Consider the following 13,990-nt stretch of genomic DNA (forward strand, 5'->3'; position numbering starts at 1 on the left):
TTAAGAATTCCTCACTCAGCGTACAAATTTAGACCACATGTATGTCGAAAATATTAAGGATAAAACCTTGAAGAATATCAATCAAAATCTAATACCTACTAATGGAGACACTATCTGGAAAATTATGTTGTATTCACAGAGTTAGAAGTTTGTGTCATATCACCTTTCAGCTCAGCAATGTAAATAGTTAAAGGTTTAACTATTTATAGTTAACCTATATAGCTATAGGTTTAAAGAAAGATTTTAAATTACTTTTGAAATACAATTGCATTTTTAAAAAATGTCGGCATTTCTTGAGTGTTATACTACAAAAGTGAGTTACACCTACTTGTTGAGGTAGTACCATTAATTGGTGATTCATATAAAAGTTGTGTCTGGATATTCTTAATGAGTCTTTCTCTGGAATCAGGACTCTTGATTAAATTGGCGACAGGTGGAGTACTCAGAGCTGAATCAGAGTTCGAGGAGTTCAACTACAGCAGGGGGGGGGACAGAAAAAAAAACATGTATTAATATCCCATAACAATGTAAAAAGAGGATAGGAAAGACCTATAAAAGTACAATAGGTGGGTTATTTTTGCTACCAGCATGATTGTTGCAAGGTAACAATTTCTCTCTTCTTTGAATGTTTTTATCATTTATCACATACTAGGATCCAAATCCTAGAGATCCAAATCTCCTCAAATGCAATAAGTACATCTGACCTGCTTATTAAAATTTTCAAGAGGATGTATTGGGTTTTATCTGCTTATTTTTAAGCATCCATATCTGTTCTTAGCTTGTCCACACAATATCAGGTTTGATATACAGTAGCATCTATCAATTTTTATCTCTGTTTTTAACTGTGCTTTTTAGAACATTTTTACATTATTTTATGCTGTTGTTGGTAAACTGCCCAGATTCACTTAGGTGAGATGGGTAGCATACAAATTTGGTAAATGAATAAATAGGGAAGTGATAACAAGTACAGATCGAGATGCAGACTTACAAAGCAGCACCCACCCTGTTTTATCACTTGATAAACCACTGTATTGATAAACTGTCATACTGGGACAAAGGGTCAAACTGTCAAGCAAGCAAGTACCGTAATTCTGGCATGCTGGAATCATTCAAGAAAGCAAGGTTCAACCTATAGGCAGCCTTCATCATTCCTTCCCTTCTAGGACCCAATAATAATAATAGCAGCTGATAGCTCCAAAATGAATAGGAAGAAAAAGTTGTGCGTATAGTCACAGTGTTGATCTATCTTGTTACAAAACTGATGCAGACATAATACAATCCAACCTTAAAGGTCATTCCTGTAAGATTGTATGATGGCAGATGTAACAGTTTTTATGTTTTATGCAAAGGGGGAGATGTTGAAAGCAAAATAAAAGGCAAAACTGTAATCGCACTATACCTGCTTGACGTGTTCACTGGATTCTTGTTTTCCATGATTTACTTTTTTAGCATCAATATCTGGATGCTCATCTTCCTCTTTAATGGGAGATCCACCAAATATATTAAATGGACTTGAATGAATAATATGTGGACTTGATCCTGCTGGATTTTTTTTGGCAGGTAAAGCAGTATTAAACTGAGAGAGAAAATCCATGCTTAAAAGATAAGACTGAAAATCCAAACCTATAATGCAAAGCAAAAGATCATATATTTGCATTGCTTTCTTGGTACGTAATCAGTCTTTTGAAATAGTATTTTACCATTACTTCTAGATTTCTGCTATAATACTGCTACTATCATTAACAGAAAGTGTGTTATAAAAAGTGCTTACCCTCATTCTTTCCTGGAACATCTTCATTTGCTTTACAAGCCACAATATCTAGAACAGATAAATAGATATTGACAGTACAAGTAGAAAAAAACCAATAGTCCACTTTTAACCTAATTTTACAGAGAAATTCTGTTTTCTAAATTATGAGATACTCATGAATTTGTATCATTTACAAATATAATAAATAAACATTTGCTCCATCTCTTCATCCAAATCATTGATAAAAAATATTAGACAAAAAAGGATCCATTTAAGGATCTTTTCCAATTTGATGAGAAATAATTGATGAGCATTCTTCAATTCAACCTTCGGTCCACTTAATATATATGGCTACAGAATGACTGTAATATTCTAACCATAAGAGACAATACGAGCAAGAGATCTAATGCAGTAAACATACAGTTTAATTTCAGCATCAACATACCATCTCGAAGTGGAGAAAATAGGTCACCCAAACTATTTCTTCCCAAATCTTCAAAATTAGTTGAATTAGAAGTATACCCATGATCCATCTCTTTGGAAGGAATTACATCCAAACTGCTGCTCTGTGTCAAGCCTATAAGGGGAAAACATTTTTTTAAATAAAAAATTGCTTTAAGAATAAATTAAACTCTCATTCATGCAAGCAACTTGTTTTCATAATCAATATAATTTGATATACTGAAGGGTCATAGCAATAATGAAACAAGTCCAGCAGATTTCAGATAAGGGGTTTAGAGATTTATAATAAGAAACTGGCCTTTAAAAAGATGGAATGCTGCCAAAATTTAATTGGTAATATGTTCCACACAACCAATGGGACTTATTATTAAGGAAATATAATTAATATTGAGTTGCAAGCAACAGTCATAACCATTACCAACCATTACCAACCATGCCTATTAATATCTTTAATTGTGTGGGCAATGAATGCTAATAAATTTTGTGCCAAGATACCCACAACACTGGTAGAATTGCTTGTTTCCCTTAGGCATTAATTAACAATACAGGTAGGGTTGGCAGGAACATTTACTGTCTGAAGGAAGAATCACACCCCTCCCATTGTATATGAACTTGTAGTTGAGTATTTCTTCAACATGAGTGAAAGTATGTGACAGGGCATCTTAAAGTTATACACTAGTTTATGGGCACTGACAGTAATGACTATCTCATTTTGTCTAGTGGTAATACTGGCCTTGAATACAGGACAGAACTGTTTTTCTGTAAATAAGTATTTCTCAAAATCTCTTCCAAATCTTAAAAAAGGCATTATTATATCTGTGATTGGAATTTTTTGGACAGACTGCAAAGTTATTCAAAACAAGAAAAATAATGAATAGTACAGAATACATTTAACATATTAAAAAATCATTATCCAAGCATCTGGTTTTTTTTTAAATGTCCAGGAGATTCCATAAGCATCCACAAGCCTACAACTTTTTGTTTCTAGACATTGCCTAGAATGGCACTCTGAAAAGGATTTCTAAAATTGACCAGTGTCGAAGTCAGAATTTTGTTATATTGTTTTATGCAAAGGTTATAAACAGTTATCTTTAAAAAAGAAAGGTATGCAATTTTCAAAGACCCCTGCCCTATACCATTTCAGACAAATGGTTATCCAATCTCGTCTTAAAAACGTTGCAGTGTTGGAGCATTCACAACTTCTGGAGGCAAGTCGTTCCAATGATTAACTGTTCTAAATGTCAGGAAATTTCTCCTTTGTTCTAGATTGCTTCTCTTCTTGATTAGCTTCCACCCATTGCTTCTTGTCCTGCCCTCAAGTGCTTTGGAGAATAACCGACTCCCTCTTCTTTGTGGCAGCCCTTGAGATATTGGAACACTGCTACCATGTATATCCTCAGTCCTTCTTTCCATCAAACTACACATACCCAATTCCAGAAACCGTTCTTTATATGTTTTAGCATCCAATCCCTTAAAAATCTTTGTTGCTCTTCTCTGCACTCTTTCTAGAGTCTCCACATCTTTTTTATATCGTGGCGACCAAAATTGGATGCAGTATTCCAAGTGTGACCTTACCAAGGCATTATAAAGTGGTATTAATAAAACTTCATGTGATCTTAATTCATACTGGTGAAAGTACTTTGAATAAAAATAGGAAAAATATGCTCTCTTAGGAGATAAAGAAACTTGTTTTAATGTTTCTTTAAAACAGTATTTTTCAAACTTGGCAACTTCAAAGTGCGTAGACTTCAACATCCAGAATTCTACAGCCAGCATTCCTGTAATTCTGGAAGTTGAAGACCATTCAATTTAAACTGCCAAATTTGGAAAGCACAGATTTAGAGCACTATGCTTGATTCACTGAACAAACACAAAAATCCTCACTCGTTACATGATTTTTTAATCACTATTGCAATAAACGATGCTGGGAATAGCAGACGTAGAAGACTCCATCTCTGTCTCTGTCTCCCTCCCTCCCTCCCTCCCTCCCTCCCTCCCTCCCTCTCTCAGAGAGGGGGAGAAAAAAGCACAACTGAAGACAATGTATAGTTCATTTCTGCAGAGCAATGCATTATGTTTGCCTAAATAAGTCTGGGTTTATGAAGATCTTCGGCTAAGATAAAAAGATGCAATCGGGTTACTTTAGTAGAAGATACATAGTTCTTGAATTAACAACTCTGCTCCGATAGCCTCTGGAGCAGTGGTGAAATTCAATTTTTTTTGTTAGCGGTTCTGTGGGCATGGTTTGGCGGGCAAGGCAGGGGAAGGATATTGCAAAAGCTGCACACCCCCACACACACACTCTGGGGCCAGTCAGAGATATTTGCCAGTTCTTCGAACTACTCAAATTTTCTGCTACTGGTTCTCCAGAACCTGTCAGAACCTGCTGAATTTCACCTCTGTTCTGGAGTCCAAATTTCTTGGCTGAATTCAACAGCAATGCCATACTGTGTATCTGTTTTAAGAATATGCAATTTGGGTGAAAGTAGAGGGTTTTTTTTGAAGTATGTGTGTTGTTTATTCTGTTTTCCCTGACCCCAAGATGATCATTTTTACCATAGGCCAACTGTGATTGAGTTAAGAAACTTTTTTGGCGAGAAAAAAAATCACAGCCCTTGCTAGAGTGAATAACTTTGTACAACAAAAACAACATTTCAGTGGGGTTACAGAAATGTTAAAACAAAACAATGAAATAAGAACTTTTATTTATTCTTTGGCACTAACAGAATTTTTTTTCAACAGCTTTCAAATTCTTTTTTTTTACCTGATTTATCTGGAATAGCATCACTTCCTTTAACTTCATTACTTGGCATGGACTGGGACAGGAAAGTAGCAGGTACATTAGATGTAAGATTTTTTAAAATACCAACATTCTGAATTCCTCCAGCATTGTTTGTCAATTTAACATCCGATTTCTTGCAAGTTTGCTTACTTGAACTTGTTTTATGACTAGACTAAAAATAAAAATAAGTATGTCAGAAATATTCCAAATAAAAAAAAGTTATCTACAACTATGTCTAGAATGCTAGCATCAACTATCCTGACATTTTTAATTCTTGTAAAAATAAAGCATTCAAACAAATTATTTTCAAGCTAAATGACAAACTAGTATGATTGAAAATGTCAGCCATTTTGTAGACATAAAAACTGTAGTTTGAATACAGTTAAAATTTAAACACATTTCAAAACTTAATAAATGTGCATGATTTATGTATTGATTTACTATAAATGGAAAATAGTTAGTTTTCTTTTTTTAATCAACATTTCATCAATATATGCTCAAGGTGTTTTACCTTTGAAAAACTGTTACAATTCTGCAGTGTTATGCATTTCACAGACGTTTTGTGAGCACTGACTGATTTCACAGGTGCTGTCAGCTTTCTTAAATCATAATGGTATATTTTTCCACGAGAAGAGCCAACAGTGAGTGAAGTTCCTTCGGGCATGAATTCTACTGCAGTTAGAGGAGTTTCTGCTACTAAAGTTCTCAACTGCCTTTATATGTCAAATAAAGATATTGAACACAAAAGGGAAAAAACCCATAAGAATGTTACATACAATTTTCTAAATAAAAACCTTTATCTTACTGAGTTCTTTGTTGGGTTTGATCTAGTTACATCTATACATCTGACCCAAGATTATTGAGTGGGCTTCATGCCCAAAATGAGATTTGAGACACACATGTTCACGATAAATGATTATCTCTACCAATCTGCCCATTTTTTCTTTTTAGTCTTATTATTTATTCATCTTATATTTAAATATTTATACATAAAGTTAATACACAAAGTTCAGCATTTTTATACTGGAAATATATCCCTAAATAAAGATAACACACAAAGGTCATCATTCTTCTAGTGGAAACATAACCTTAAATACTGGTCATACCTTCTCAATTTTGACAAAAATTAAAGTATGTGGCATGGCAAATTGCACTCTCAGAGTCAACATCTTATACCTTATTTGTGGTTTCTGCTTAGATTTTCTTCTCATGCACTCCAACCATCATAGGTTTTATAATACAAAACAGATTTAAGGTTTTAACTGTCTGAGACAGTAAAATAAATAATAAATTTCAGGGCATCAACATTGGATTTTCTCCACTTTTCCCATTTGATTTAATCTATCTAAATGAATTGCAGAAAACTCAAATTAAAGAAGATTTGACATATAAGTAATCATTTTCAGGTTTCACCACAATCAGATTATCTTTACTGAAGTAAGCAAAATTTTTATATATAAAATCATTCTAAAAACCATTTTCAAATGTACATTTAATTTACTATTGAAATTAAAATGAGTTTAGTCTCATTAGAGAGTTCATGATGAAGATTTCAAAATATTGTTGTTTTGATGTAAATTTATTTATTAAATACATTGGCAGCCTATCTCCCTGTCAAGTGACTAGCTGAAAGCTGTTATTCATTTTGCAAATAAGTAAACTGACAAGTATATATTTACCTTTTACTTGCTGTGTCATAGAGAATTATTCTTTTATCTAGACCTACAGTTACAAGCAGCAATTCACTGATGGGAGAAAAACAGATTTCATAAGCTGGAGCTTTATGAGCGTTTTCAAAGTTATGGTATGGAGTTTGACTGTTGACATCCCATAGGGTTACAGTTCCACTGTCAGAGACGCTACCCAGTAATGCTTTTTTAAAGGGAGAATATTTCAAATGTCGTACGGGCTGTAAGAAAACAAACAAACAATATTCCATAATTTCTATTTCAACTAAAGTTTGACTTAGCCAAAAACCAATTCTAAAGATTTAAGTCAAAGTAATTAGTTGCACACATTCATAATGTTTATGTGTAAGGAATCTTTTAATCAAAGACTTCAAGCTGTTACATACTTGTGTTATATGTACATTCCCAAGATGTCTTAAGATTAATTATGTTACATTAATCCTATTAATGAAAGATTTTTTTCTTTTATTTTTTACAGCAGTTCGGGATCAAATGATCAGGTAAAGACTACTTGAAATCTCAAGTTATCATAATCACATATGAAAATAAAGTAAAGTGATGATGTATGCATACAACTAGAAACTTCTATAGCAGCTATTAAAGTAGCCATGCACATCTGGAAAAAGATGTGGCATTTTTAATGATTTAAAAAGAATCGTAACATTTATAAATTTAATAGGATCTCTTTTTTAAAAAACTGGGAAAACCTAACATTTTTTAAGAACGGAAAGCCTTTAAGGTGAGCTATATTTTCTATTTCAGTCACAACTAAAAACATTTACTTCATTTAGAAGTATAATTTGGAAAGAATGGTGCATACAAATTGCAAGGTTTCATTAAACGTGTTTCTAAATGAAGCTATTTCATAATCTCACCCATTTAAAAAAACAAGCAACATCTCTCACATTAACACATAAGAGGCCAGATATTGTTGTTCCAATATAAAATCTATGGAAATACAGCACAGTTAGTCCTCGACTTACAACAGTTTATTTAGTGACCGTTTAAAGTTACAATGGCACTGAAAAAAAATGACTTACAACCATTTTTCAAACTTATGACTGTTGCAGAATTCCCATGGTCACATAATCAAAATTCAGACACTTGGCAACTGAATCATATCTATGATGGTTGCAGTGTTCTGGGGTCATTTGATCACCTTTTGCGACTGTCTGACAAGCAAAGTCAATAGGAAAGCCAGCTTCACTTAATAACTGTGTTACTAACTTATACCTGTAATGACTCACTTAACAGCTTTGGCAAGAAAGCTTGTAAAATGGAGCAATCTCACTTAACAAATATTTCATTTCGAAACAAAAAATGTGGGCTCAAATGTGGTTGTGAGTCACAAGTAGACTTGTGAGTTGTGATCAGAGCCCAGTGACTTGACCCAACAAGTCATTGGGCTCTGATTGGGGGAAAGAAGCATTGGTACCTTTCCAAAAGGACTTTCTGTGTATATTATTCCCCATTTTCACATAAATATGAGAAAGCATTAAATCCTAATTCAGCATTTTAATGAAAATTCCACCCTCAGATGTTACCAGGAAAGGAGGAGACATATTAAAGATGGCTTAAAGTATTAACTATTCTGTGAAAACCCAACAGTCTACCCCAAAGATGTGTTTTTATTTTTCCCCCTCAGGATTTGTCTTTTGTTTGTTTACATTTGTTCCTAGATCTGCCCTATTTTCAAATTGACTATTCTGCCAGTTTCTTGCCCCACACAAAACCTGGACCTGTTTATTCAGTTTTGGGATGCTGAACAATAATTTTCCAACATTCTGTTGAGTTGAAAAGAATAACAAGTTAGGAAAAAACCTGCAGAACGTATCTTTATTTAACATAGATTTGTATCAAAGCACTGCGACCTATTTTTTCCTTCCCAACAACAATCCTATGACAGAGAACTGGGCAATGCCACCCGAAAGAATGCTAGGGTGTAGAATTAAAGGAGCCAACAGCATTCTGGTGCTGCTGCCCAATTCTGTTAGGGATGCACTGGAGTTTTTTGTTTTGCCTCTTTAGACCCAAACCAAAATAAGTCATTTTTAAAATATGTACACATAAATTAGGTCCTAGTTCTCTTGCAGAGGAACAGAGCTCTGAGCTCTTTTACATTATTTATTTCCAATATTCTTACAGGTTGAAAGGAGTGAAAACAGTGGGACACTGGCATGGTTTTTCACTAAAAAGCACATTTCCTGTTGCGGCTCAACTCTGTGGTCATAGCATAGCATATAGCACTCAGATAAGAGATTGAAACTGACATAATATCCAGTAGTGAGAAACAGAAAAGTGGTCCCTGAAAAACCTTTAACTGAACGTCAGCATTGATACCACATCTTTATTACAAGAGCAGCCCTTTCAAATGTTTAGTCAGCAAGTCTGCCATATAAGTTTCACTGGAGTGACATGCAATTAAAATTTAACAACTTTTCCAAGGTAGGCAATTCTGCAATAACAATGGAAACTTTTGAATCCTGACAAGAATGCCGAGCTTAGTGTCCCCTCTTTATTGCTAATTTTTTTCAAGACAGAGGTTGTGATTCAGCAAGATATTATGAAGCTAAAATTGATGGGATAATGCCTTTTTTTTAACTGAATGCATTATTTGTTACATACTTCCAATAAGATTACTTTCACAAACCTTCATATATTAGACATTCAGCATGCGTTGAACACACATTTAAAAATAGTGTTCAAAAATGCTAGAAGAATATATGGGGGAGTGGGGCCTACTAGATTCTCCCTACCTCCACAAAGTCTGTTGACCACCTCTTCATAATTAGAGGTGGGGAATATTTTTTATTATTGTGTTATATTTATATCCCACCTTTATTTACATAATTTACAATGATATATCCTAGCACCTAAGGGAAGCAGTGGCTCAGTGGCTAAGACACTGAGCTTGTTGATCAGAAGGTCGGCAGTTCAGCGGTTCGAGTCCCTAGCACCGCTTAACAGAATGAGCTCCCGTTACTTATCCCAGCTTTTGCCAACCTAGCAGTTTGAAAGCAAGTAAAAATGCAAGTAGAAAAATAGGAACTACCTTGAGGGGGAAAGTAATAGCGCTACGTGCGCCTTCAGCGTTTAGTCATGCCAGCAACATGACCACGGAGATGTCTTCGGACAGCTCCGGCTCTTTGGTTTTGAAACGGAGATGAGCACTGCCCTCTAGAGCCACAAACGACTAGCACGCATTTACCTTTACCTTACCCTAGCACCTATTTTTCTTGCAATAACCATCCTGTGAGGTAGATTGGAATGAAAAAGAATGGCTCAAAGCCATCCAACCAAGCTTCCATGTCTAAGGCATGACCAGAATTCAATCCTTTGCATTCTAACCACTGTTCCAAACTGGCTCTACATACACTGACATACACGGTTTTCACAGGTTAAAATGCACATGCAGATGTTTTGAAATAGAAAATCAAAAGTGTCAGAGTAAAACCATTTACTGTTGGAAAATGGTGGTGTCAACACACACACACAAACACACACACAAGTTAGGTTACAAATTAGGTTACTTCTTCAAAACTTTAGAAATCATGTGTAAACATCACATAAGGAAGGAGAAAACCTGAAATATTTTGTTACCACGTTCTCATGTCCTATTATATAAAATTTTTCTTTTCTACTTTCTTATGTTCCATACTATACTTAAAATAAATATTTCATTCCCTTTCAAATTAACAAGCAGAAAATCTGAAGCATTTAATGTTTCTACTTATAAATTGCATTAAAAACAATGAATAATTTCATTAGCATCGTATATTTTGTATAATAACTTTAAATTTCATTTACAATATCATAATAAATAATCCTAATTTCACTTTTAGAATTTTCATGCCTGAGTCCCTATATTTTACATTAAGATGGATCTAGATTTAATAGCAATTGAACCTTTCTTCAGCTGGCTATAATGAAAAGTTATAAATGGCAAAACAAACCACAGCCAGGAATTTAAAGTGCACATAGAAAAGTCCAATTAATATAATCCAGCTATATGTCTTTCAGCACCTTGTCACTAAAGATCCAATCTTTCATTCCTACTTTCATTGCTTTGGTCTTTAAACAACATCACATTGTCTATCAATAGCTGTCAGACAGTGTTTCCCAAATAAGCCACACATAAAGCAAGCAATGACAACTTTATTAGGTCTGCTATGAGGTGGCTTTTTAAAAAAGAGTAAACTGACTATTAAAAAGTTTGCATTGATATAACTGATGGATGATAACAATGAATAAAAACATCAAAGTTTCTTCAAACTGGGCTTTTGCTTTTAATGGACACAATGCCACTACCATAACTTTTGCAAAGTTGTCCCAATTAGTTTGTCCAGGTTACTAAAAACAAAACAAAAATTGCTTGTAAAAAAGAAGATGAAATAATATATCTAAAACTAGGTATACCATTAGCATCTGAGCACCTGCTTTTCTGCTAATGTATCAAAAGGACCCCACATTTTCATACATATTACCCTGTAAGTTCTATTCAATTAAAATTAAATAGAACCAACCAACTTTCCATTTATGTACTTGGTCATTATCCCTTTTTGTCACAAATTAGGATGATAGCATCATTTTCAGAAAATAATTCCCAGTTTTCGAAATCTGTGTATAAATGCTCAAGTTGTATACTTTCTGTAAGATTACAATAGAATCCATACGTGCCACTAGGAACAGATTGCTGTGTCACTGATACGTACGTACCTGCGTGCTTCCGTGACCAAATGGAGTGCTGGATAAATTTGTAGCAATACTATGCAGGATAATTTCACCACTCATGGATCCTGAAGCAACATAGCAATCATTCCAATTGAATGACACACAAGTTATTTCCTCTCTATGATCCTGAAGAAGAAAATATGCAAGCTTTAATTTAGTACAACACTCAAGTGCTCCAAGGAAATGTTGAGATTACAAATACTTCTTTGTGATCTTCCTGTGTACACTACTGGTGAAAATCAATGACACAATGTCTCATGATTCTGAAGGAAATACATTAAACAGATGTGCAAATTCTACAATAGGCTTAAAAGTGTTTTTTTTAAATAAAAAACAATAATCAAAAGGTAGCCTTATCTTCCTAATGTAGTTTATCTTCCTAGTCTTCCGTTCTTTGGCTCTTGTGGGCTCCCCAAAAAATATTAAGTGCAGCCTTCAGTGTGTAAAAGGTTGCCTACTCCACTTGCCTGGAATGGTTACTACTCTCTGTTGTAGCTTGCATTTTCAACCAATATATTTGTATGTAGTTTCTCTCAGATGTAATCACAGCAAATTCATAGCAAATTCCTGTTCCTTTCTTCAAAAATGAATCTCAGCAGGAATAAGACTTGTCCAATGCTTTCTGAGCTGGGATAAAGAATTTTCCCAAAGCTATAATTCAGAGGAAATCTCCAATCAGGTTTGCCAATTGCTCACATAATGCCCCTCCTCCTCTAATCAGAGTACCATGGATCCTTCCAGGCTTTTCCCTATCTTTCACTAAGAAAGACGCAAATCAGGTGCAAACAGACCTTAAAGAGGAACAATTTCAATCATTCTTTTTACTATGATCTCCACAGGAAGACAGAGACAGAAACTTTTCTCTCTACTTAGGGAAGGATCAGGCACTTGCATTCAAATTTCCAGATCATCTTTCCTATTACCTTTTTCCATTCTGTATCTAATTATATATCCTCACATGTATATTCGCTGCACAGTATTGAAAACATACAACCATACAAAATGTACCAAGTAAATTATATTTAATTATTAACCTGCCACTGATCCTTCTTCATTCTGACAGAAGCTGTTATTGGAAGTACGTGACACTTTCTAATAACTCTCTCTTCTCAGTAACTCCATATGCCACCCTAATGATTCTGAAGAATTTATATCTTTGGAGAAGGGCAGGAATGACATATAAAGATAAAGAAAAACTTCCCATTATCACTAGTTGAGATAATATGACTCTTCTCTACTGTGGCAAACAGTTGAATAACCCTGCCTTTAGAGAGCACATTAACTTGTCACATCTTCTCTCTTTACTTATATTTTAATTTGATTTGAAATATTTGTTTCCACTGCCTATTAAAAAATAGCTATTTTATATTTGTAATATCTCCAGGGAAACTTTTTGAATTGTAAAGCGGTGTATCAAATGTCTGATAAATACCTGGAATAATTTGCATTCTGATACAGAATAATCCTTAAACAGTGCAGTACAGTACGGATCAATATGCATCCATAACCAACAAGTTATGCTAGAATATTTGGGGGGAACAGAGAAAATGTTTAATGCCTGCCCAATTCTGCTAAAGCAACCATGTGCACTAAGAATGTTGCTGATGATAATAATAGCAATTTTTTTAATTGACACTAATCTGCAAGATAAATAACTAAGGTGGTTAAAAAATAAGGCAAAATATAAGCATCATACATTAACACAAAACCCTAAAGATAAATCAAATTTAACCAATACCATTCAACAAAAGAGAAGAGTAAGAAGAATGAAAAATTGCCTCTGAAGCGTGTGATAGATAAGATTGTTCCTGAACTCTTGTTGTATATTTACTATTCACCTTTATCACAGAATGACCTATCTAATAACCATCTATCCAAACTATAGTGATGGGACTTAAGCTTTATCAAAGATATTAAAAGCAATATCTAGCTCTGGTAAACTTCACTTTTCTAGATAGCGATGACCTTCACCCTCAAATTACTGAATGCTCCCTCACATCAAACAGATAGGGCCTACACTAAGATTCCCAGAGCCTTATCCATTGGCCAGCTCCTCCAAAAATATCAAAGATCAGGCTGCAGTAAAGTGGGACCTGTATTACTTCAGACCAAAATCTTCAGGCGCTAAAACGTAACAATATTTTATAATAGAACTGAAATTATCCATCAGTAAAGGAATATCCACACATATTCAAAACTGCCATTCCCAGAGTTTAGATAAAACATTTCCCAACATTTTGCAAAAATATTGTATTTTAACAGAAACTGCTTTTCTTCCATAGTGTTATTAATGATATTTATCTAACAACTGTCAGTCAGTCTTCCCCATAATCCTAAATTTGCATAGACATAAATGTCAAAATATTATGTTCCCAGACAAACTAAATTCCATAATCAAAGAAAAATACCTACACAGAGATTAATAACAGATTTGGACGATTAACCGCCCCAAAATCCAAAAGACTGCAGTTAAACTATTGTAACTATACTTTGCTTTTTTTTTCATTACGTAACTGTTTTTCCAAGCCAATCTTATATTTTAATTAAATCACTTAGAACACTTTACAAATATACATC

The 13,990-nt window shown here is 34.1% G+C and overlaps 1 protein-coding gene across 1 annotated transcript in view; it reads right to left on the bottom strand.

Annotated features, from left to right (window-relative positions):
* NEDD1 (NEDD1 gamma-tubulin ring complex targeting factor) overlaps nt 1–13,990 on the bottom strand; it is a 36,136-nt gene that overhangs the window by 6,910 nt on the left and 15,236 nt on the right. Inside the window, exons 5-12 of the mRNA XM_081958764.1 lie at nt 11,399–11,539; nt 6,674–6,903; nt 5,506–5,707; nt 4,977–5,166; nt 2,196–2,327; nt 1,772–1,819; nt 1,400–1,623; nt 329–473 (exon numbers count right to left, since the gene is read on the bottom strand). Coding sequence (XP_081814890.1) covers nt 329–473; nt 1,400–1,623; nt 1,772–1,819; nt 2,196–2,327; nt 4,977–5,166; nt 5,506–5,707; nt 6,674–6,903; nt 11,399–11,539 — 1,312 coding nt within the window. The remainder of the gene's footprint in view (nt 1–328; nt 474–1,399; nt 1,624–1,771; nt 1,820–2,195; nt 2,328–4,976; nt 5,167–5,505; nt 5,708–6,673; nt 6,904–11,398; nt 11,540–13,990) is intronic.

The sequence above is a fragment of the Natrix helvetica genome (assembly GCF_964273705.1).
Source record: "Natrix helvetica genome assembly, chromosome: 6".
Lineage (NCBI taxonomy): Eukaryota > Metazoa > Chordata > Lepidosauria > Squamata > Natricidae > Natrix > Natrix helvetica.